Source organism: Volvox carteri (assembly GCF_000143455.1).
Source record: "Volvox carteri f. nagariensis unplaced genomic scaffold VOLCAscaffold_21, whole genome shotgun sequence".
Lineage (NCBI taxonomy): Eukaryota > Viridiplantae > Chlorophyta > Chlorophyceae > Chlamydomonadales > Volvocaceae > Volvox > Volvox carteri.
The window spans coordinates 1101507-1125897 of record NW_003307564.1 but is presented as its reverse complement, the minus strand read 5'-3'; the positions used below and the strand labels follow the sequence as shown (position 1 = coordinate 1125897).

Here is a 24391-nt window from a genome sequence, read left to right as displayed (position 1 = left end):
ACTCCGTACACTTAATTTAACACATACACATACGCGTATACGCACGCAACCAGCGGTCGCTCATCTTCCTCACCCCCACCCCAGCTATCGCGGCACACGACTTCCACACCACATTCCCCTCCGTGACCTGCACCCCTGCACCCCTGCGCCCCTGCACCGGCGCAGGTTTGTGAGAAGGTATTCGCCACGAAGCGGAAACCCGTCAACATGGCTGCTAAGAGGCTGGAAGGTGAGCTGGGGTGGGGGGGAAAAGGGTGGGGAAGGTGAGGGGTGATGGAGGGGGTTGAGCTGGAGATGGGGGGGGGAGGAGGAGATGGTAGGGGGGTGAGCAGGAGGTGGGGGAGAAACGTTGCTTTACGTAATCTACCTGAGGCTAGCAGCGTACTTAGAAGACCTCCCCTTTCTCTCCTCTTTCCCCCCCCCGTGTTTTCTCGCACATGGTTCCCATCCACATCCCCCACGACATCAAACTCATCCCTCCTTTGAAACCCTAGAACTGTCTTTTCCCCCCCTTCCCCCTTCCCCCTCCTCTCTTCTCCGACCGTCTTCCCCCCGGCCGTCCCCCTCCCGGGTCCCCCCCCCGCGGTACACTCTGGTACACTCTTGCCCTGGCAGCAGCTTCATTCGTTTGTGGTTCGTCTTTCCCCCCGCGGCCCCTCCCCCACCCGGCCCCGGCCCCTCCCGCCCCCCCCCCCGCGGCCTACGCCCGCCCCCCTGCAGGCTCGGAGGCAGTCAAGTTCTTCGACCTCCGGAAGGGGCTGCCCAAGTCGGAGGCGAAACAGGTAGCAGCAGCCGGGGCGGGAGGTGCGGGCGGGGGGAGAGCAGCGGCCGGTCGGGGTGGTGGTGGTGCTGGAGCTGGCCGCGGTGGTGGTGGACTTGATGACCGACCTCTTCCTGGTTCAAAGGTGTGTGTGAGGGGGCTGGGCTGGGTTGGGAAGGAGGGGAAACGGGCTGGGTGGGCGCGGGCTCAGATTGATTGATTGATTGATTGATTGATTGCTGGTTTGTGCGGGAGGGAAGCGGCCTCGAAGATGGCGCATGCGAGCATTCGGGGTGTGCATCTGTATGTATGTATGTATGTATGTATGTATGTATGTATGTATGTATGTATGTATGTATGTATGTATGTATGTATGTATGTATGTATTGTATGTGCGTGTGTTTTGGGGGAGGGGGTAAATGTGTGTGTCCACAAACACACACAGACACACGCGCACACACGCACAACCCCACATCCCTCCAGGTGCCGAAATGGAAGGCCCAGTCCCAGCAGTTGAGGGCGGCCATGGCGGCAAACAAGAAGATTGCGGACGCGAAGGCTCGGGGGGTCGACATAAAGGTGTGTGGACTGCTTGGGGGTCTGGGGCGGTATTGGGGGGGAGGAATAACCCCCATCCCAGAGGGGTTGCTAGCGGGTTTATTCGTCTGTCTGTTTATCTGTCTGCCTGTTGACCTGTCTGTCTGTTTGTGTGCACGTGGGTGTTTGCGTAAGTGTCGAGTGTGTGTATGTCTGCGTAATGTGTGTTTGTATGCACGTTGCAGCCTTGTTTCAATTTTCACCCTGTCCTTTCCCCCCCCCCTTCCTCCTCCTGCTCTTTCCTTGGCAGCAGCTTTACTCGTTCGTGGTTCGTGTTTTTTCCTCCTCCTCCTTTCCCTTTCCTCCTCCTCCGGTTTGAAAAGCCCAGTCCCGTGTCTCTCCACCTCCCACTCCACCTTAAGCTCCATTGCATACATACATACATACATTCCATCCCAGTATGGAGGGACTGCGGAATGGCTGCGTAGAGTGTTGGCAGTCTGAGTCGGGGTCGGGAGCACACAAAGACTAACCGCGACTTGTGCTGTGTGCTCCCGACCCTTGCGCTGTGTTTCGGCTTCGGCCCCCGGCTCTCGCGGCCCACAGAGTGTAATCTAAGTCATACAGACATACATACACACACCTACACGCCTATACGTACACGCACATCCCGAGCAGGACATCAAGTTCGACTCGGGCCCCTCAGTCCCCGACGACCGCATCCTGTGCCCCCATTGCGGTCGCAAGTTTGCGGAACTCGCAGCGGAACGTCACATCCCCAAGTGCAAGGACATCATGGCCAAGCCGGGGCGGCTGGCGGCCGGGGGGGGCCGGGGGGCGCACATGCGGCGGTAGCCGGGGGGGGAAAGAGGGAGAGGGAGAGAGAGAAAAAGAGATGTAAGAGTGACGGGGGAGAGGCATGTGAGGTAGAGGGGAGTGAGAGAGCCCGAGGGAGCGAGGTATGTGTGCGTGTGTGTGTGTGTGTTTGGGGGGTGTTGTAATCTAGTAGTACTCCTAGGCTTTCGCCGGAGGGAATCGAACTGTTGGATCATGCCGCTGTCAGATGATTTAATTCCGTGTATGTGTGTACGTATGTGTTTGGTTAAATTGCGTTGGCACGGACACACATGCATACGTACATACATATGCATACACACGCACGGGGTTGCTGGAGGTGGTCGCGATGGTGGTGGTGGTTCCCCACCTCTCCCCCGTCACCTCTTCTCTCCCCCTTCCCCCCCCCCCGACGACCGGCGACAGTACTCCCCTCAGTGGCAGGTGGTAGTAGTAGTAGTGGTGGTGGTGGTAGTAGTAGTAGTGGTAGTAGTAGTGGTGGTGGTGGTGAAAGGGTGAGGGGTGAAAGGGTGAGGGGTGAAAGGGTGAGGGGTGAAAGGGTGAGGGGTGAAAGGGTGAGGGGTGAAAGGGTGAGGGCGGGGGGGAAGCGGGGCGGATATCTGGGGGGTTGCGAGTGGTTGCTGTTGGACTCCAGGCCATGGGTGTATGTGTGAGTGTGAGTGATATCCTCATGGCGCCTGCGAACACAGACCAACAAACAGACAGAGAGACAGACAGACAGAGCCAAACCGGCAGAGGGGCAAATAGACAGCGCGTTGAGAACTTACTTAGGGTTCGAGTCCCCCGGCGGCGGACAGAGAGACACCTGTGAGACAGGGGACAGGGACTTAGTCGCCATCGTCATTGTCATTAGAGACAGGAAGGACAGGAAACCCTTCACCCGCAAAAGGACAGCATCGTGAAGTTGGCTGAAGATGCCGGGTGCACAGACGTACAAACGAAACAGGGACAACCAAGGCGGAGGAGGGATGCTTCAGGATATGCGTGTATATGTATGTATGTATGTCACTAAGCTGCGACTAAGCAAGGGGGGGGGCAAGGAAAGGGCGACAACACGACGCGTTATCTAATCTTGTTGTTGGTTCACGGCTCCTTACCGATAAAGACACAGGCGTATGCGGTGCAGGCGCGAAACATACAGGTAGAGATACGCATTCATACATACATACATACATCATCGCGGTTCAGACCATTAAAAATATACACATACACGCACACACAGACACCTTACATCTACGAGCGAACAAACTACTTGCCCCAAGAGCTCCACAACGCGTACTCGCACGGGGTCGACTGGCGGGTGTGTATTTATGCAATTGTGTGTGCAGCACGCCATTGCGACCGGCGACCAGGCCTCCGAAAGAAACCGCAGGGCGGGGGGAGGGTAGCCAGCTCAGCGCCGCCCCCTCCCTCCTTACCGCCCTACGAAGACGGCTAGCTCTCAAGGCCCCAACTCACCACGCCCGGCAGCACGAGGACCCTTGAATCTCGTACCTCGAGAGGAATCAGCAGCCCTGCAGCACGCACGAACTTAGAAGTACGGCCCCTCCTGGGCACCTCATCCGCGCCCTCACGGCAGCCACCTGCCGACTCCAACCACTCCTCAACCCTACATTCCCTTGGTGCTCGCTTTACCCCTCCTCCCCCCACCTGCCTACCTCCATGGCAAACAGGGCCGCCAGGGCGATGATGATTACGTCCCCAGGGGGGCTGTTCACAGCCGGTGGGGGTCTGGACCCAGGACTACAGCTGCGTCTGGGTGATGCCGCCTGTCCCTCTGCCTCCTGGGAGGGCTGTAGGTGACAGTTGACTTGTTCCCGAACGGCTTGTGCGGCTGGGCACTTCCAGAAATGGTGCATGTGTGGCCCTGGTTTGTGGCATTGCCGAATCCTCCGCACCCGCACCGCTCGGGCCTCATGCGCGCGTGTTGTTGTGCGTGTCACCGGGCAGGGGGATGCCGTCCACGGCCAGCCGCCACAGCGTTTCTTTGTTCTTCCCATTGTCCCACCGCACCCCGGAGGACCCCCGGCGGGCTGTGTTGCCCTGAAGCGGCTCTAGTTTCCGCCGGCGATGGTGCCGGCGGTTCCGGCAAGTCCAGCGCCTCTTGTACGAAGGCTGCCATCAGGCGGCCCCACATTGCGCAGCTGTTTAGCTGTGTAGCTAGGCAGCTGTGTAGCTGTGTAGCTGTGTAGCGAGGCGGACTGAAGGGTGTGTCAGCGGGAGGGTTGCTGTGGCGGCGCCCCCATATCTGCCATCCGACCCTCTTTAGGATCATGGCCACTGCCTGGGCACTGTTGGGTGGCTGTGGAGCACTCGTGTCCCTTGTCATTGGTGTCGCTGGCTGCTGCTGCAGTTGAAAAAACGTTTCCCCACCTAGGTGCTGAAAGCATTACTTTTATCCTTGATGTAGCTAGAACCTACATGTATGTTTGTGAATATCGTTGTGAATAACGGTATGCCGTACTAATGTACGACATCTAAAGTCCGCGTCAGTACAGCCCTCGTCCGACTAGGAGGATTGAAAAGGAGGCGGTATATGTAGTAGTGTAGTAGTAGTAGTAATAGTAGTAGGAGGAGAAAGACGAAAGAGGTGCCCTTTCTTCCAGAGAGCGGGCATGCAGTAGTAACCCCTGACTGATGACGCACAAACATTCGCGTCTCTTCTAACTCTACACTTGGTATTGAGAAGTGCGCTCGCTCATTATCATCGCGCATATCGGCAATACAATTACAATGTACAGCAAGCTAGCCAACCTCCTCACCCCAGCACACGTCCGCACACGACGTGACTACTCATGTAGGATGTGTGAAACAGGGGTGTGTCACATCTTCACCCGTGGCAGCTACCCTGCGAAACCCTGCCTTCCCCGGTATTTCAGGGCACCCTCATCCAGTCACCCTAGTCAACTTCTCAGTGGATTGCTCAGGTTCCGTACCCAGCACCGGCATCCAACGGTCCTGTATGTCTGTAAGTGATAATGGCATCAGCCATTTTGAGTTTACCAACGGTTATATTGACAAATTTCAGTAAAAACGTTCGCATTCTCGCGCTCCCTCTCTCTGTCGTCATTCCCCTCCGGTATAACCCAACTGCTGCGGGGGGCCCCCCGCTGCCGACAACCCCCGACAAGACCCCACCCACATCGAGATCAACGACGCATCTTCAACACTACAAAGGGCTATTACACGTACAAGGGAAGACGACGGCTGTGGCCGCTCCTTTTGACCTGGGGATAGGCAGATAGATGTGGCCTTGTCTCTCCATAAACCAAAACCACACTCCAGCACAAATTTGTGCAGAGAGACGGTAATAGCTAACCGGTACACACATACATACATACATGCATAGTTATACACAAGTTAATCTATCGGCAGAGTGCGCAGAAGGCACAAAGGTAGATGTGGGTAATCAAAAGTACACGAGCCATTTCGTCGTGGATAGTACAAAAAGCCATATTTCCCCAAAAGCAGTACGACACGTGCCAACGTACAACACATACACATACGCGTGTGTGCATATGCCAATGTGTTCAAATGGCCCAGAAGCCTCCCACCCTGTAACAATTGAATTCAATTCAAATATGCCCAGTCAGCCAGTTATGCCATGCATCCCGCCAAACCGCCAAACAATTATCACTAGCACACTAGACAGTGAATGTGTACGTAAAGCCATGACGTGATTAGTTAAAAAGCTTAAAAGACATCAACAGCGATTAATGAATCGACGCGGCGCCTCACCCACCTGGAAATCCCAGAGCCCAGGGGCGCTTCGTAAACGAGCAAACAAGTAAAGTTGGTGTGCACAACCGCTCGTGCCATCAATATACACCCGCCGACATGCAAGCGAGCAAGTAAGCCCCACGTATGCGCGTACATGCCGTACACGTACGTAATACCGTACACCAAACGTGCTGGGCGTGCACGGATGGCTCATGACACGCTACGTACGGCACGTGGGTACGGCACGTGGGTACGGCACGTGGGTACGTACGTACCCACGCTACGTACGTACGGCACGTGGGTATGTGGGTGGTATGTACGAACGCACGCAGGCAGGGGGTGCTACTGTACGTACATATGCATGCATGTCATGTAGTAAGAAGTCCGCAGCAGGTTAAGCAAAACAGAATAAAGTTAACCTATCTGCGCACACGCGCTGTCAATAAAAAAGATTATTGTTATCGTCAAACAGCAATCATCAAGCTGTCACGTGATACACATTTGCGCGTTCTCGGAACAGAGGGTATTACGAGGTCCAGCAGCAAGGCGCAGCAGCCAAAGCTCTCTCCGCGTCTACATACACCTTCACATATGCACTTGACATACATTCGCGCACATGACGCTTGTCACATCCTGGCGGCGCAATCCTGTTGTTGTTCCCATCCTCTCCTTTTCCGTAAACGCTTTGAGAATTTACCCTTGTAATATCTATCACTCATACCTGCCCATCCAGGGAAGCTCCCCACCCCCCCCACCCCACCGCCCCACCCCACCCCCCACCCCGCACACTACCACGAAACACGCTGACACGTATGACCTGTGCGCATGCCCCCCATGCTCCATCAAGTGCACATCTACGCACCTGCAGCCCCCTGTACCCTGCTGGCTTGTTACCTTAGTTGATACCTTAGGTAATGCATCAGGCATATCCATACACACATCCATACACACATAGCAGCAGAACCACAAGGATTAATCCCTCTGTCAGCGTCAGGCTATGTCCACCTTCCTATCTGCATCAGCATCCATCAATCCATGCACCCTTTCCTCCACCCTCTCCTCCGTATCCTCCACTCGGCACCATCCCTCTTACCGGTTTGTATGTATGTATTGTTTGTTTGTATGTATGCATGTATGTCGCCACTATATCCGTCGCCCAGCTGTCCAGGATTTGTCCGGCAAAACATCTCTCAACGGCTGTCTATCGCGTCGCAACATCGCACCGCACCGCCCCCTGTCGCTTACGAACATGCGGCCACACATGGCCGTGACATCACGTCACATGTGATCATCACATCACATCACATCACATCACATCACATCACATCACATCACATCACATCACACCACACCACACCACACCACACCACACCACACCACACCACACCACACCACACCACACCACACCACACCACACCACACCACACCACACCACACCACATCGATTGGTCGCTAATTCCTTTCAAAGCGACAGATGATGGCGGCTGCTTTTCCATCCTTGCAGAAATAGCTGCTAGCCCGACCCTTGAATGTGGCTTCCGCTTTCCACTTCCCACACGCCCAGCACATACTGGCTGCCGTACACACAGACACACGGAGACACACACACACACGAGTAGCACAACAATATCGGCTCTCACCCCAACTATTATGTGCAAAACACAGCACAGCACAACACAACACAACACATAGTCTTTGTTGGTTCCTTCCGCACGCAGTGGCAGCGCCTCAGAGGTTCAGCACTGTGAGCCAGTACTGGACATTATTCAGCACAAACACGCATCTCTGTTTTTGTGCTTGCCGGGGAATTTGATGTCCTTAGGGGTCGGTCGGCCTAAAACTGGCACTAGCCGTTGACACTGCTTGAGGGGCCGCCTGGCTTGAAGAATAATTAACGGACAGTACATACGGGCATACATACATACATACATGAGCTCGAACGGCTACCAGAGCGCCGAGACATAATGGACAGACAAGCGGGCAGACAAACGGACAGACAGGCTGACAGACGGACATAGTATTGGCCGGCAGCGGAACCGCGGGTAATGGAGATGATCTAGGGAATGGTGTTTGGTACTAAACAGCTGGACAGACAGACAGATAGACAGACAGACAGACAGCATGACGTGACTGATAACTGACGGAAAGACAGATGGACGAATAGATGAATTAAAGTACGACCCGATACAGAGAGCAGGGTGGAGATAAGGCTGTGGTAGGGAGAAGTAGAGGAGGGGAAAGATGGAGGGGGAGAAGAGGGGGGCGGGGAGGCCGAAGGGAGGAAGGAGAGGAGCGGATGGAAAGAAAAGACGAGGAAGGAGAGAAAATGGAGAGAAAATGGAAACGGGGGAAAGGGGAGAAAAGATAGAGGGAAGGGTTGCCAGATAAAGTCAGCAGGAGACGAGCTTGGCTGATGCGGGTTGAAGACCATGCAGCATGCTGTGTCCGTCCATGTACAGCTGTGACGACCTGGCAGCAGCAGGGGGCAGAAGACACTCGCCCCGGGCTTCGACGGCGGTGGCGGTGGTGGTGGAGAGAGCTGTCCGGGGCGGCAGATAGATCCAGGGGGGGAAGATGAGGTCCACGCGGCGCTGCATGCCAAACGACTTCCGCCCAGCACCCCAGCCCGTCGTACTGCAGCACCACCGTCCCACACAAACATCTTAACACTGGCAGGCGTACAAGCAGCACCGGCTTCACAGCCGGAGCTGCCGTACAGGTTGGCCAAGGGGCTCAAATCACAAGTTGACCGAGCCCAGAGCGAGGCTGAGTTCCTGTGTGGTTTCGGGGGCGAATTGGAAAAAAGCAAAAATGGGTTTTACTTTTTATATTAGGCTCGAAGGAAAAAAAATTATAACGGCTGGGGCCAAAGCTTCAAAGTGCAATTGACAATGCAAACCTTTTGAGTGTTTCTATGACGCACATTTTGTACGGATGTGTCGATGGTTGTGTTTTCGCACCAGCACACACGAGCGCAATCCCCGCCCGCTCCATGACTGCGCACATCCGCGTATGGATTGAGACGCATTCTCGTGTCTGTGCTTTTATATCTGTGTTTATATCATCATATGTTCAATCTGTGGACTTTTTAAAACAAATCGCGAGAACGTTACTCAAGACACGCCGGCGTACACAACATGAGATGCCTTCCTGCAAACTAACGCGGGAAGCAAACACGCGTATGATATGCAGGTTGATACACACCCACATGCCCGTACGGCAAAACGAACTCAGACGTGCACGAGGGGTCTCGTACGACATTCTCGCCTGTGCCGACGGCAGGTGCTCTTCACTCAAACTCACATGGACGATGACATCCATGTCGTACAGACCGCTGGGTACGGGCAGCTCCCGCCGTAGACCTTGACCCCGCGTAAACAGCTCGCATGTGCCCGAGCACAAGGCGCAGAGGGGATTCTGCAAAAGGGTATCGGCGGGCAAAAGGATGATAAAAAACAAAGCCGAAAAAAAGCACGAAAAACTAGGGTTATGAAACATTAGCAGGGCTACAATATAATTGATTGTTTTGCATCGTTTAGGCTTGATGAGAGGCGGGGCTGATACGATCGGGCCCGGGCCCGGGGGCTTATACGATCGGTGCTGACACTAAGAGGCCCTATGCGGCCCTTGAGACCCACCACCACCATCATAGGTTTGACGGGATAGGTTTGACGGGAGGGGAAGGTACGGGCGGCACTCCCCCGCGCAGCTGAGGGAAGAACAGCTTGATCCTTGGGATCGGATGCCCACACCCACAACAGCGCACACATACACACATACACAAATACACATACACACATACACACATACACACATACACACATACACACATACACACATACACACATACACACATACACACATACACACATACACACATACACACATACACACATACACACATACACACATACACACACACTACCTCCGGACACCCACCCGGCACATGAGGCGGTGGCACAGCAGCCGACGACCTGCGGAGGGAAGGGCCATCCGCAATGCAGCCGTCGCCGTCGGGGGCCGTATGGCCGCCACCGCCACCGCCACCGCCGGCGGCGCCGCCGCCGCCACCACCGCCGCGGTGACGTGCCCTGTTGCTTGTGGTGGCATCGCCATGTTCAGCCAGAAATGAAGGCCGGGAGCTCTAGCGGCCGTGTCCTGCACCGCAATGCAGTACATGTACGGCACAGTGTCGCCGTCAGTAAGCATAGGTGATAGAATAGGTCCTAGAATAGACATGATAGAAAGGTTATAGACTGTCTTCGCTTTCCTCTTTACAAGGTTTACATGAACGGAAAGTGATGCATAGAAGCCGGTGAAGATCCGTCTGGGGTTCATCACCTGAGCATATCACGATGTTCAGTTGTTTATTCAACCATTCATTCACGCGGCCACAGGCGTACGGCAGATAATTTAATCCATGTACGGAACAACGTGACTGTCGGCGTGCATGTGTTGGGGGTTGAGGATTGAAACCAAAAATAATACGTGCGGGTAATGAAAAATGTATATGTGATACATCTTTTGCATTAAGGCATGGCATTAGACATGGCATGTGGCCGCATGTGTACGCACGCGACAAGGAAGGCCGACAAGTAACCAAGCAGGAGTCGCAGAGGAAGGGAGGAAGGGAGGGAGGGAGGAAGGGAGGGAGGGAGGGAGGGAGGAAGGAAGGAAGGAAGGGAGGAAGGAAGGGAGGGAGGGAGGGAGGGAGGAAGGAAGGGAGGGAGGGAGGGTGGAAGGGGTTTGGCATGGTGGCCTCTTACCCCTAAGCTTTAAGGGTAGGCGGTATACCTATGACCACTGTTCAGTGTGTACGGGAACCAACTGAAGGCAGTGCGCACAACGCACGTGTCCCTCATCTGCCTCCCGCACCCTCAACCGTACCCTCGCTTGACGACACATCAAGCAGTACAACAGGTACCGCATGTACGATGTTGCCTCCTGCAGATGCATATTAAAAACAAGAGGATAAAAGTAAATTAATCTCATTCAATTCGTTCGTCCAAAACGGAGGCATATAGACGTATTTAAATCATTAGATCTTAGTGTTAAGTCCTAATTAGGACGTGTTTAGGTTAACGACGGCAAATCGTTGACAGGTAAAAACTGCATCTAATTAAAACTTTTACTCATGGGGGACAAAGGGAAGATGGAGGGGTTACCAACCGCACCTGTAACTGGATGACTGCCCGATCCGTGACTTGTGCTGGGGGATTATTGTGACCGATACCCAACTCCGCGATTCGTACATCTGTCGTGCATGGTCGTACAGGGATCGGGCAAATGTACATGCAAGGGAGCAACGCGGGAAGCAACCGCTATCGGATGTGCTGCTCAGCAGGAATTGAAGCCGGGGGGGATGGGTGGCTTTGTAAAGATAAAGTGGGTGAATGTGTGTGCGTGTGGGCGAGTGCGAGTGGGTGCGGGTGGGTGTTTGTTTCGCAGCGCCCCGAGCATGCATGGGGAGTGGATGAGGACTGGTACGGGAGAAAGTACATGTCAAGCCAAAGGGCATCTGCAAAGGCCCCTTCCGGATTGCGGAGGGGGTTTTCCTTCATATGCTTTTGCGCATTGTAAAATTGCTGCCATTAGGTGGTGGGTTCGATACGAGCGAGAAATTAAACAATTGGAAAAGGTGTGTGGCAGGGCCTGGAGGGGAGGAGTGAGCGGAGGGTTGAAGGCGGGGGCTGGTCGGGGGCCCGCCCGAAAGCATGCTAGACCGTGCTTCCGTGTTGTCTTCTCCCTTGGTCGTCCTGACACTACCAGAAACTTGATCTTTTTTAGGACATTAGAATTTTTCAACGGAAAGGCTTCTGCTACCCCTGTGCCAGGTCCTAATCAAGGCACACGCTTTGGAGGAAGGGCACTACAGGGCGGGCGCCGCTGGATAGGCGCGGGCAAAAACTTTCCGCGGCTAGCCGGTGTCAGATGGCCAGCAAAACCAACAATTTAAAAACATAGGTATATTTAAATCGATTTTTTCTTCACGCAGAAACAGTAAGATCCTGTAGCAATGTTTGGAGCCGAGCGGGCTGTGCCTGCGCAATTGCGCCCTTAGCCAAGACAGGCTCCTGCACCGAATATGAATCCTGCTTAATGACACAGTGTATATTGATGGCCAGATTACCTACTAGATATACTCGTCATGTAAGTCGCACGGAGGCTGAAGGAATGTCAAGGTCAGCGGGCAAAATAGGAACAACCTCACATTCATCTGTCCGGTGGCGCCAAAGCATTCAGGCAATAAAAAATGCAAATATTATTCCAATAGGACTAATTATTTTTTATGCTCATTCTTGAGCCCGTAGCGATGGCGAGTTTCCGCTGGTTTATGGACGCCAACTTACCCGCCGCGTGCTCGTCTCGGCGTCTGCCGAACGCCGCAACGCCATCGCCAGTTGCATTTGCGTCATCTTCACGTTCGATTGAATTTGAAGAAGGAAGCAGAACAGCGCCGGTTCGGTCTGGTGTTCCAGGCGCTTCTGGTGGCAAGGGTTCCATTTGCCGTTCCGTGCGCGGGGAAAACCCGCGCTGCTGATTTACTTCATAATGTCCGGAAAGATCTCTCCAGACAGCAGCACAAAGTCGACAATGCGTGTCCTGTAGTCAACAAGACAGCGCGAGACAACCACCATCCGAGGCAGGCGTGCTGTTGAGTTGCATTCGGGCGAGGGTGCTTCGCACAAAGTTACTTAGAAATCAGTGATTTATCTCCTCAATGCTTTCATCCCACCTGGCATCTCAGCCAGTGCAAGATTAGGCGTCGGACAGAAGCGCATGAAGGCACCATGCAAGCACCCGAACTTGAGCAAGTAAGCACATGCGATATTAACGCTTTTCCTCCCGAGCAACGCTCGCCCAGGACGCAACCCGGATTGTTGCAAGTCAGCGAATGAAAGATAAGGCGTAGCCAGTTAGCAGCGTTGGCTAAGGAAGCCTCATCGCCTTGTTCGGTCATCGTGGTAGAAAGTATGTTTGCAAATTACTTTGTATTGACAGAGTATTTATTGTAACTTGAGTCTAACCTCTAGCGTGTCACATCGGATTGTGTGATGGACGCTTCGTCTTCTATAGGAAAAGGCGCAAAAATTGTCCGTCCCATCGTATAGCTGCCATCCGCTGCATTTGACTGACTATGCATACCCTATGAAGAGCTCCTCCAGGGGTGTGGTAGGCGGTACATAACCAGATATCGTACTCCTACAAAAATTGACATCTCGGCATATTCATCATCATATTTCATATTTTCCTCCTTAAAAAGGCTGTGTATTATAATCCTAAGGCCTATTTTTTAGTTTCCGGGAACTCTTGTTTCGGGCAACTGTGTCGCGCACGATGCTTTCAATGAAAATGTCTGTTGCGTGGTTCATAGCAACATAAAATGCTCATGTATACCTGTTGCTGTTAATTAGATATGCCATTACGCCGTTTTAAGGGTTAAAATTTAAGCCTTCTGCTATAAGGCAACGTCAAACATCGTGTTGCGATAGCTGAGACAACCCAATTCTGAGAGATATTTCATCGAACAAATAACCTCGGCATGTTAAATGCTATGGGTCGTAGGATCCCCGCTCAACTATTGACAGCGGTGCTTGGCTGCTGCTGACATTTCATACGCTTACAGTAGTTTCGAAGCGGCTTTAGCAGCTCGTGTTCTAAGCTTTGAAATCCATGCAATCAAGTTGAAACCGATAACTTGCGTGCTGCTGTTGTCTCGGACTCCTATCGAAGATGTCACGAGTTTCCACAGCGACTCCCGCAACTAGCTCTTGCAAATGCCGTAATGGCTTTAAATTGAGACTGGGAAAACATAATTGTTACTCTGGCACAAAATTTACTGGTGTTCTATCGGCGCAGTGCCGCGGTGGGGGACGTTAAAGCTGTCATCAATAACTGTTTGCAACATTTTCCTCTATCGAAAACTCGCAGCTTCTTCTGCCCCTCCTCAATCGACAGCTGCTTTAACTGTGCGCTTAATTTCCGCCTTTAAGTTTTGTGCAATGCGCCGCGGCGAAGGTGCAGAGGGCCTAGGAGGGACTACCTTGGTAGCGAGGGGCTACCTCGCAATGTTGGAGGGCCCTTCACCTCCATTATGGACTTTCCGTGAGCACTCGCTATTTCTATGAGCGTATAAAAACGCTATCGTCGCATCGCCATGAACAGCATCTGCTGCGCCCATGACAAGTGCAGGCAGGCAGGCAGCTCCGACGGCAACTGGCCGTACGGCACCAGCTGTCGCAGAAACCTACAACATTAGAGGACATCGCGTTGTTCGCAGGTTCAGCCTGCCTTTTTCACCTATTTCCCTCGGCCACTTTGTCACGGCGTTTTATATTGCCACACCACATACAACAGCATATAAAAATGTGTCCACCCGGTAACCAAGCAACCGCGAGAAGATACGGTATCGCCTGCACAATGCTGTGCAACTGCCATGCCGCGCCCCGCTGACGGCGTTTCTTTTCCAGCCGGCGTAACATCAGTTGCTTGTTAGCGCTACGGCTATCGTTTACCTTTGCTTTGCGTTGTACGACGGACAGTTAAAACAATTGGAAAAAAACTTGCGGAGGATAGGGCAGATGTACAAGAAAAGACTCTAGGGTGGTAATAGTCCGCAAGACGTGGTTTTGCTCTGCTGCATGTAAAAACGTTTAGTAAGGGGATAAGAGAGTGAATATATTCATTCTTCAACGCCACTATGACCGCATTTGTTCCCCTGCGCTGCGATGCCCAAAAAAAGGCTTTTCAATTTCCGTCGGTTTCCTTCCTTTCTAAAGCTACCCGACTACGATTGCCGGTTTCCATTTACACCTGCAAGGTGGCGTCAGCGCGTAAACCTCCAAATCGCCTGCATCTCGGCTGCACTGCACTGCACAGTGCCTTATGCATCTAAGGAACACAAGGTTTTAGGAACGGGCGCCGGCAGTTGATCTTTTAAAAGTCAAAGTGAACGGCTGCTTAAAGGAGAGTCAGAAAATAACGCACATGCTATTACGTCACATACCGGATTATTAACGAGCCTAAAGGCGGTCATTTTTTTTTCACCCGCAGGTCGTTAGCTGTAACTAAAACATCCGGACGCCGCCGCATCGCGGGTGACTTTTGCAAAGCTTCATCAAATAGTTTGGTTTTTCACTCGCGATATCAAAAACAGTTAAAGGAAAAGGAAAAGAGTTATCGGCTGTTGGCAATCGAACGGCCCCCACAAGCTACCAAAACCTACCATCGTCAGCCTGCCTTCATTTGCATCCCCTACCTTGTTCTTGTTCTTCTAATAATGCATCATCGACGTCTCTAGCAGTGCGTTATGATCCATTTGAACACTCCTCTCCATCGGGCGTCAAAATGTAGGTAAGCCAACTCGTCTAACATCTTTTTACATGACGACGCCAAAAGTCCTACAACCCTACACTACGGTAAACTTACAGCTGCCTGCCTGGCCAAATAATTGCAAGCTTCATCACCACGCTCTGTTTATGCTGTGCAAGCGCATCACCTTTCACATACCTGGCATGCTGCTGGCCCCTACCTCACAACTCGCATCCCAGCTAGCTCCTCCCCGCGAACGGACCAGATTGGACCGGCAGCCCAGAGGCCTACTATTTACCTTGAAACCTGTTGCCAGCCTCCTAAGCCAACCCGGGCGGCAAGGCCGTCAAACTCTATCTGCATACCAGTCGTTATTTGCTAAAACAGAGACACACACATACACACACACACACACACGCGCGCGCGCGCAAGCATACTTCCGCCATCGAATTCTGCCACCTGCAGAACCCTCCAGAGCCAAAATGCAGGTGTGCAGGTACCGCCAAAACACACACACACATACACACATACGCACACACACAAATATGTGTATATAGATAAGTCCCGCTATCAGTCCTGCTATCCGGAAGTATGCGATGTTCGCTTCTAGCGCACAGACGCGGATATACGTGCACGCACACCAGCGCGGCCACGGCCACAGCACACCACACTGTCGCACGTTTCCTGCTGTTGCTGCTGCATGCTGCGGTTGCCGTTGCGGTTGCTAAAACCGCCTCCTATCTCCGAAACCACAGTACCAGCTGCTGCCTCTGCTGCTGCTACCTTTGCCGTGCTAACGATGACGACGGTACCGATATGGATATTGTCTTCCCCCCACAGTAATCACCTTACCCATCCCATCCCCACACACTCCACACCCAACACAACTGCACAACGCCCTCTGGCCTAATGGCCTAATGCCTGTCAGCCCATCAACACGACGACGACGACGGCGGCGGCGGCCCACCCTTAGCCCGGGGCGCATCACAACTACGCAACGAGCACATGCACGAGCTGAACACACACAAACATACAAACACACAAGCAACAACCCAAATGGACTCCATCGCCCTCCGCACCCGGCCCTTCGTTTGCACAAAAGCGTCCCTGCAACTGCCTTGCAAGTTGCTATAAACCACTTCCCAGCCTCGGTGCCCAAAACCTTACCTATCTATTCAACACGTAGCGGTTGCCAACCGCCAACCGCCTAGCCAAGAACTGCACACACACATACAAGCACATGTACAAGGATGGATGGATGTACGTATGTATGTACTATGAGGCTGCTGCCGTCGCAACGACGGAGACACTATGATGGTCACTGTTAACTGGTCATATGCGCTAGGTCGTTAGGTTTGAGAGCGCCAGCTAGCCCCAGATATGTAGCCTCCTCGCTCGCCGACGGACCTTCCCCAGCTGGTCGTCACGCCCGTGCACCGGGGCACACCCTTGCCTTCTGCCTGCCGTACCAAGGCTTAGGGTTTGCCGTACTGAGGCTTATCGACTGTCCCGGGGGACGTGTCTCACTAGCTAACGTGGAGACTATACCACTTGCACGCACACACACATACACACACACATATACACACACACATTGGTTTACGTATTTACGGCAGCCATCTCGAGCTCCATGCCCATGCCCACCTTGCAAACTGACGCAAACTTTTCTCTCCCCCCAACACACACATATATACACACACACACGCGTACAACTCCAGCAACACTTTCTCCTCGCGGTCAGTACATACATACACACATACATACATACACGCACGCACACGAATGGCGCGCACCTGAACCCCTGCTAGCTGAAACCAGTCTGTCTGTCTGGCCCCAATACGTCACATCCCCATCCGATAGGAAGTCAGTAGCGTATAGCAATGTGACACACATACATACAGCACCTAAACGCAACATGTCGTGCTAACATAACTCAAAAACCGCCAGCTCTCCCCACCAACACCAACACCAACACCAACACCAGCACCAGCACCAACACGATCCGCTGTGGCGCATCAAGAGCTGCATGCTCTCCATCGCCATGTAAAGATCCCGATCCTTTCAACCTCGACGGATGCTCTCAAGTTATTTACCTACTGTGCGCTGTACAATAACTCCCCCCTAGAGCTAACTAACTTCGACCACGGCTTCTGTTGCTGCAGCTGCTGCTGTGGCTGCGGCTGCTGCAGCAGGTCTCGGAGGCCCAGCGGAGACCCTACCGGCGGGTTTGGCAGCCGACGCCGCCGCCGCTGCTGCTGCTGCTGCGGCGGCTGTGGCGGCGGCGGCTCCCGTAGCGGAAGGTCTCTACCGGCTTGTGACGGAGCTACTGCCGCTCGACTTCCACCATTGTTGCTTTCGCTTTCACTTTGACCACCCCTTTCGACATCACTTTCACCGCCATTTTCGCTTTTGCTGATTGCGCTGCGGATGGCTTTGTTGCTGGTTCCATTACTGCCGTCGTCGTGCACCTCCGCCGCCGCCGCCTCCCAGTTTCTTTTCGCGCCCTCCGCTACCCCCGCTAGCCTCCTCGAGCCGCCCCCACCACTACCGTTCGACGACGTGACGGCCTCTGGCTGCACCTTGCAGCTTTTGTTGTTGTTGTTGTTGTTGTTGTTGTTGCTGCTGCTGCTGCTGCCTTTCATCACGATCTTCTGTTGCTGCTGCTGCTGCTGCTGCTGGTGCCGCTGCTGCTGTTCTTCCTGCTGCTGTTCTTGCAGCTGCTGCTGTTGTTTCTGGCGATGTGTCCACAGCATCTGGGTCATGAGGGGACCCAGCTCGAACACATCGCGGCTATTCGCCTTGCTGACATTTTCGTCGTCGTCATCATCACCGTCGTGCACCTCCTTCCCGGCCGGGCCGGGCGCCTGAGTCGCTGCCGTACTAGCGGAACCGTGCGGCCGCCGCCGCCGCTGCCACAGCGCTGTCGGCGGTGCAGCGGGGGCGGCGGCGGCGGCACCGCCAGTACGGCAGCTGCCAGCCGGAAGGGTCGAACGATCCGCCGCATCGATTCTCGGCGAGGAGCCGGGTGTAGATGACGCCACCGACGCCGCAGCGGTGGCGGCGGCGGCGGCTGCGGCGGCAGGGGATCCACCCCCGGACCCACTGCTCCCCCCCAGCCGCAGCAACGGCCCAGTGCTGGTCACGGCATGTGCGGTCCCGTCGCCATCGCCAAGGGCGTAACCATACCTGCCGTCGTACCTCCCATCCAGGCAGCTGCCGCCATCACCATCATCATCACCACCACCGGCATCACCACCACCGTCATCATCAAACTCGCCATCATCACCAACACCATCATCACCAACGCCATCATCACCGTCATCATCAGACTCGTCATCGTCGCCGTCGCCGTCATACCTGTCAATGTAATGAGCTGGAGCGGCAATCGGAGCAACCCCGGCGCCGGGATCCGGATGTCTGTGTGTATGTCTGTGTGTATGTGGTATCGCCGCTGCCAGCCTGCCAGAGGGCTTCATGGCGACACGTAGAGGCGGGGTGGGAGTTACTGCTGCGGCAGTGGCGGCGGCGGCGGCGATTGTAAAGCAACGGGCCGCCGGCCGTACAATTTCGCCACACGCCGCCGACAGTGGCGCCGTCGGCGGCCGTCGAAGGGACGCCCGCTGAGCAGGAGAACGACCAGATGGTGTCGCCACCGCCGCCGCCGCCGCTCCAACCGGTACGCTGCCAGTGATGCCGTTGATACCCAGCCGCGGGGGTGGCCTCGGAAGGTTGTGGGTGCTGAAAGCGACAGAGCCATCCGGACCCGGCTGTTGTGGCGTTCCCATGCCGGGCCTTGCCGCGGCCCTCTGCACCAACAGCACATCGGCGGCATCGGATACATGAAGCATACACGCTGCCGTACTACTTCTGCCATCACCACCGCCGCCGCTTTCACTGGCACCGCCGCCAAGCGGCTCGTATCTGCCATCGTCGCCACTGCTTCTGCCGCCGCTGCCGCCGCCGCCACCGCCGCCGCCGTTGCTCGACCCAAGCTGTCGCTCAGGGCTGCCATTGCCTTCGACAACGTCTTCACCTGTGTTTTTCATACTCGTCGTACAGTCCGCCTCCGCCGCGGCAGGTCCAGCCCCCTGGGCCCTGCCTGCAGCTGTAGCCTGGATCGTACGCTTCGCTGGTACGGCGGGCCCGTCGCCGCCGTGACGGCAGGCCACTGTAACGACGACGTCCACCCCCTGGCCATCTGCCGGACACCAGGCCGGCGTCACAGCTGACGGCGCCGCTGGCAGCACCGCCGGCGCCGGCGGCCCCGATGGGGCCGGACCTTGCAGGCTGTCGCCGGTATCGCCGGCATCCCGCAGGTCAGAATCGGTTCCGGAGCCCGAGTTGTCCGGATTGTCCCAAGTACCAGGGCCCTGATTATGCTCTGTGACCCCTAGGCTGAAACGGACATGACCTTTCTTAAGACCCTCAACCCCTAACGCCCTGTTGGCTTGTTTGACATGTGGGCGAGCTGAGAGGTTGTGTAAATCTGCGGCTCCGTGAGTGCGGCCGCTGCCGCCGTCAGCGCCGCTGCGACCGCGAGCGCCGCTGGTAACCGCCGCCGCCGCGGCGGCGGCGCTGCTGCCGGCCTCCGCGTCCGCCGTTCCCATTGTAGAACAGCTGTACGGCATTACCGAAGACATGTGAGTGGTCAGGCGTCGTACCACAGGGCTTATGTCGTACATGCTGGCATCGCCGGCACGCGGCGCTCGACGGCCAATACCACTGTAGTCACCGCCGCCGCCGCCGCCGCCGCCGCTACTGCGCACGGCGCCGCCGCCGCCACCGCTGCTGTGGCACGAGTAAGCTGCCATGTGCCGCTCCAGAGCCGGTCGAACGCCACCCGTGCCGCTGGCAGGCGAGTTGTCAGTGTCGTACATGTCGTACAGTAGATTGTGGCACATGTCCAAGTTTACGCCGGCCCATGAACCTGTCGTACGCCCGCCAGTGCTCAAACCGCCCCCGCCGCCGCCGCCGCAGCTACGGCCGCCGCCGCCGCCACAGGTTGATCGGTTGGCGGACATCATGCCGACGGCAACACCCAGGATGCTACTGCTGCTGGGCACCTTGTCGACGGACCTAAGCTCCGGCGTCCTTGCGGCTGTTGCAGCTGCAGCTGCTGCCGCAGCGGCGGCGGTCGCGCTGTCATAAAATGGAGGTGGAGGCCTTTCTGATGGGGACGCGCCGTTGGGGTTGGAAGCGTCGTCTACGCCGCCGTCACCACCGCTTTTTGGCGCCGTCGTCGTAACCGCGCCACCGCGGCCGCCGCCGCCGCTGCCGCCGTGTCTATAACCCAAGTCTGGGGAGCTGGCCCCCGGTGAAAAGTGATAAGCATTAGCGTACCGCCAATGATAGTTGTACCACAGTGTCGTACGAATGCGCACGACCACCAGCGCGAACATTAACAGTAACGCCACACCCAGGATCCCCGTCACCGCCGCCAGTACTGCATCCAGCGTGGCCGTACTGCGCAGCTTCACTGACAGGTAGTACGGCATCGGCGGCCTTGGCCTCGGCGGCGGTGACGGCGGCAACAGCGGCGGCGGCGGTCTGGGAGCAGTCGCCGGTGACGTGCCGTCCAACACCGCACGGCTCGTCCTGGTGTTGGTGTCGATGTTCGTGTTAGTATCGATGTTTGTGTTGATGTTTGTGTTGGTGTCGGGTGCCGTCGTAGAAGATTCCGTTTTCGTGCCCGGCGGCATCGCGCCCGCCACCGAGGTGGACGAGGCTGTCGTACCTGAGGGCGGCGACAGAGGCCGGAGCCATAAGGGATTGCGCGTTCGTACAGGCAGCCGTACATCGCAAGGCCATTTACTTGCAGATTTTTATTACTGGTTTGGAGGACTGTGCGAGTGGTTTGCAGACAGAGAGGAAGGGGAAAGGTAGGGTAGGGCAGGTAGAAAGGTAGGAGGGTGGAGGCGGAAATGATGCCGGACGGTGGTATTCACATTCGATGGGAAGGAGGGGAACGCCTTGAACATGGCCTGCCTAATCAAGCAACCCTCAGGAACCCCCTCTTCTACCAGCCTGCCATTTCCGTGTTGGTTAACGGACCCCCCCCCGAACGGAAGAGAACGGATCCGGATCCCGGCCCCCGAGAACGGAAGAGAACGGATCCGGATCCTGGCCCCCGAGAACGGAAGAGAACGGAAGAACCTTGCGGTTGGTTGCAAGGGAGGGGAAGCGCCCCAACGAGGGGTTGGCCCATTGCCGTACCGGCCCCAAGAGCCAGACGGGGAACTCAGGCGGTCGCGGCTCCCGAGTCACATATGGAGGGCGAGTGTGAGCGACCCGCCCCGCAGCCCCACATTAGGTAGGTAGGTAGGTAGGTGTGTCCTGACCCTCCCTAGCCGTCTAGGGCCCGACATTCGATTCGATGGCTCCGGCTAGCAACTTTGCTCCTTCACCCCACCCCAGCCGCCCACCCCAATACCCGGGGAGCCCCCCCGCACACAGTCCCCCTACACACACACACACGCGTCTAGCAGCCCGTCTGAAAGTTAGGTGTGATGTGATGTGACATGATTTGATGGCCACATCAGACGAGGCCACATCGAAAAGGTGAGCTGCCACACAAGGGGATGTCAGACATGCGCTTCCAAGAGCTCCGGCGCCTCACTGCACGACTCACTTGCCGCGTGGGGGATGAAGAGCGGTTGTGTGAGGTACTGGGGATAGGATGGGGCTTGGCGCCGCTGTGAAAGGACGCGGCCGCGGCTACCGCCGCTGCTGCCGCCGTCGCCGCTAAGGGCGGTGCGTTTAAACGGTTGTTGTTGTTGTTGTTGTTGATGTCTCTGTCTTCCATGGCTGCTGGTGCTGCTCACGTCGCTGCTGGTGCTGCGGGTGCTGTCGTGTTCACGGCCTCGTAGAAGCTTTCTCGAGCTGCTGACTGCATGGTGGCCGCCACCGCCACTGCCGCCGCCGCCGCCACCGCAGCAGCAGCAGCCGTGCCCGCTGACCCTGCTGCCGCCGTCGACGCCGCCGCCATCGCGGCTGCTTGCACGGCCGGGTACGGCTGCCCTGGACCCGCCGCCACCACCGCGACTGCCATCGCCACCGGCACCAGGTCCTGATTTAGTGTCACCGGGGACTCTGGGTGCGTCTGCTGGGCGGTGGGGACGGCACAGATGACCGGAAGCAGGCGATGGACTCAGACCGTCTGCTAGGGATACCTACAAGCCTAACGCTTGGAGGAAAATTTGGTAAGGAGCCCCGCAAGCACCGTTCCTTACATCTACGCGGCGATGTGGTGGATACATTGTGAGGATTAGTGCAGTACCCTTATGTTCAATACGCAGCAGCGCATCCCGCAGAGGGAGTCCCGTTTGAATTGCCACTACATTTACGTTTACCTCAGGCCTCTCCTTTCCCGGGTATAAGATTACATACACTATTTATTTCAAGCTTTTGCGTGCTGGATTCAAAGCAAGCTATACATTCTAGGTAGCTCGACCATACGTAGCAATTGCGTTGCCATCGCACCTCTTGCTTTGATTCCGGACGCCGAAAGCAACAGCGTCCAAATGAGCAGTGCCAAAGCAGGCTTCATGTCGCAATTCACCTTTACATGCCGGGCTTTTCCGCCCTCACGCTGAGGTTCTGGTTCCCCCGTTTGAAAGGGGGAAGTCGTCATCACATATCAAGGAAGCGACTTTATTCATTACATGCTAGCCTTGGTTACAAATCAAGCCTAATACAGACATGTTTTGAAAAAGGTTTGTTGCAAGGAAGAGCTTGCGGAAAGGGTAAGATTGTGGCGCCGCATTGCCAGTACTGTATGTACCTTTCTTGCAATTCAAACATTATTGAGCATTGTGTACCACGTTTCTCAAAGTTTTGGATAGCAACTCCAGTGTCCAGTAGGTGCAATTGCACACCGGATCCAAAAATCGTAAGGAAATCTGAACGCAGCACAGCACAGCTCTACGGCGACCAAGTCCCTAAACCCGAACCGAGCGCCTGCGAAGATAACTTGCCATTTAATTCATATAATTTATGCAACCTCATACCAATCGCCTTTGAAGCCTTGTGGATGAACTATTTATGAAGGCGTACTGCCGTCCATCCGCCCTTGCACAAAGACGAACCTATGAAAAAACAGTTGTTCATGCATCGTTTACTCTAAAATTTCTGGAGCAGCCGGGGAGCTCAAATAGCGCCAAGACGTGCCTAACGAGGCTCTAGGCCGTTTCGCATGCTGAATTACACAATTTCCTAAACAAGATCGCGCCAGGACGTGCTCAATCCGGTACCGGTTAACGGCAATTCCAGCGAGTCACAATATGGCTTTCCATTAACCAAAGATAAATAGTGCAACAACTTCCCGGCGCCAGTCCACCAACTAACCGCAAACTCTCAACACGTAGAAGACGAACGGCTAGGAACAACTAGTGCTTGAGTGCTTGAATGTAAATGCTCGTCGCTCCGTACCGGACTAGCGTGAAGTGGGCCTTTGCGTCCAGCCTTACACCCGATCCCAATGTTTAATCAGGCCACACCACAACCCAGCCACACCGCCTTGCGGCTCGCCTGCCAGTCTCAGTCTAGCCACGTCTCTGGCTTCTTTGGGTCCTCGCTTTCTATCAGCTCCGTCGTACTCTCGGCCTAGTCGGGCCTTGCCCTTACCACAGAATGTACACTACTTCGACCGCATAACTCGGGGCCTTCGGTTTTCTCTCCGCACCGCCCGGGACCTGGGGCCCCGGCCTGAAAAGGGTGGGGCTGTGTGGCAGACGCCTCCGTGCCTTGATGGGTAGCGTTGCCAGTCTAGCTCTCCACCATCGTGGCCAAACAGGTGTGATCAAGACGCAGTCCGGCTTCTCCTCGGCAATCTTGTGCACTACTCGCCCCATCTGGTCGAACGGGGGGTTAAGGTACAGCAGGCCCTGGCGACTCCACTTTCCCCAGTCTTGAGTGAAGGCATCCACCGCTAGGGCGTTGGGGCTCCAATAACGCGCAAAGAAGCGTCCTGGTACTTTCGTAGAAAACTCGTCCGCAAACACATCTACCGTAGGCCTGCTTCCCTGCAGGCATGGTTCCGCCCACAAACTTGCGAACACCGCGTCGTCCAAACACCACTGCGAGCTGTCTTCGAACTTGGAGAGCGTGTCTGCATACTGCTGTTGCTGTTCCGAGCGGGGGTGCCAGACTAGCTGGACCTCCAAGTCCCACTCCGCGCACTTCATGTACAGCTCGTCTACTCGCTGCAGG

The 24391-nt window shown here is 55.5% G+C and overlaps 4 protein-coding genes across 4 annotated transcripts in view; 1 reads left to right on the top strand and 3 right to left on the bottom strand.

The window, feature by feature from the left end:
• VOLCADRAFT_117746 (uncharacterized protein) overlaps nt 1–2152 on the top strand; it is a gene marked incomplete at both ends in the record, with an annotated part of 6155 nt that extends 4003 nt beyond the window's left edge. The window contains 4 exons of the mRNA XM_002951030.1: nt 166–229; nt 721–905; nt 1244–1339; nt 1976–2152. Coding sequence (XP_002951076.1) covers nt 166–229; nt 721–905; nt 1244–1339; nt 1976–2152 — 522 coding nt within the window. The remainder of the gene's footprint in view (nt 1–165; nt 230–720; nt 906–1243; nt 1340–1975) is intronic.
• A 763-nt stretch (nt 2153–2915) lies between these two features.
• VOLCADRAFT_91514 (uncharacterized protein) lies at nt 2916–4481 on the bottom strand (the record flags this gene model as incomplete). The annotated part of the gene is made up of 4 exons (XM_002950935.1): nt 2916–2957; nt 3384–3506; nt 3611–3810; nt 4166–4481. 4 exons carry the CDS (start codon nt 4479–4481, stop codon nt 2916–2918), a joined length of 681 nt encoding a protein of 226 aa, XP_002950981.1.
• Nucleotides 4482–8041: 3560 nt separating this feature from the next.
• On the bottom strand, nt 8042–12833 carry VOLCADRAFT_91513 (uncharacterized protein; the record flags this gene model as incomplete). Its single annotated transcript, XM_002950934.1, has 8 exons — nt 8042–8082; nt 8342–8411; nt 9176–9289; nt 9812–10030; nt 10724–10816; nt 11047–11126; nt 12223–12475; nt 12609–12833. The coding sequence occupies 8 exons, from the start codon at nt 12831–12833 to the stop codon at nt 8042–8044; spliced, it is 1095 nt and encodes a 364-aa protein (XP_002950980.1).
• Nucleotides 12834–18064: 5231 nt separating this feature from the next.
• VOLCADRAFT_91512 (uncharacterized protein) overlaps nt 18065–24391 on the bottom strand; it is a gene marked incomplete at both ends in the record, with an annotated part of 18540 nt that continues 12213 nt past the window's right edge. Inside the window, 7 exons of the mRNA XM_002950933.1 lie at nt 18065–18104; nt 18383–18557; nt 19218–19801; nt 20261–20918; nt 21813–21925; nt 22006–22070; nt 22239–22286. Coding sequence (XP_002950979.1) covers nt 18065–18104; nt 18383–18557; nt 19218–19801; nt 20261–20918; nt 21813–21925; nt 22006–22070; nt 22239–22286 — 1683 coding nt within the window. The remainder of the gene's footprint in view (nt 18105–18382; nt 18558–19217; nt 19802–20260; nt 20919–21812; nt 21926–22005; nt 22071–22238; nt 22287–24391) is intronic.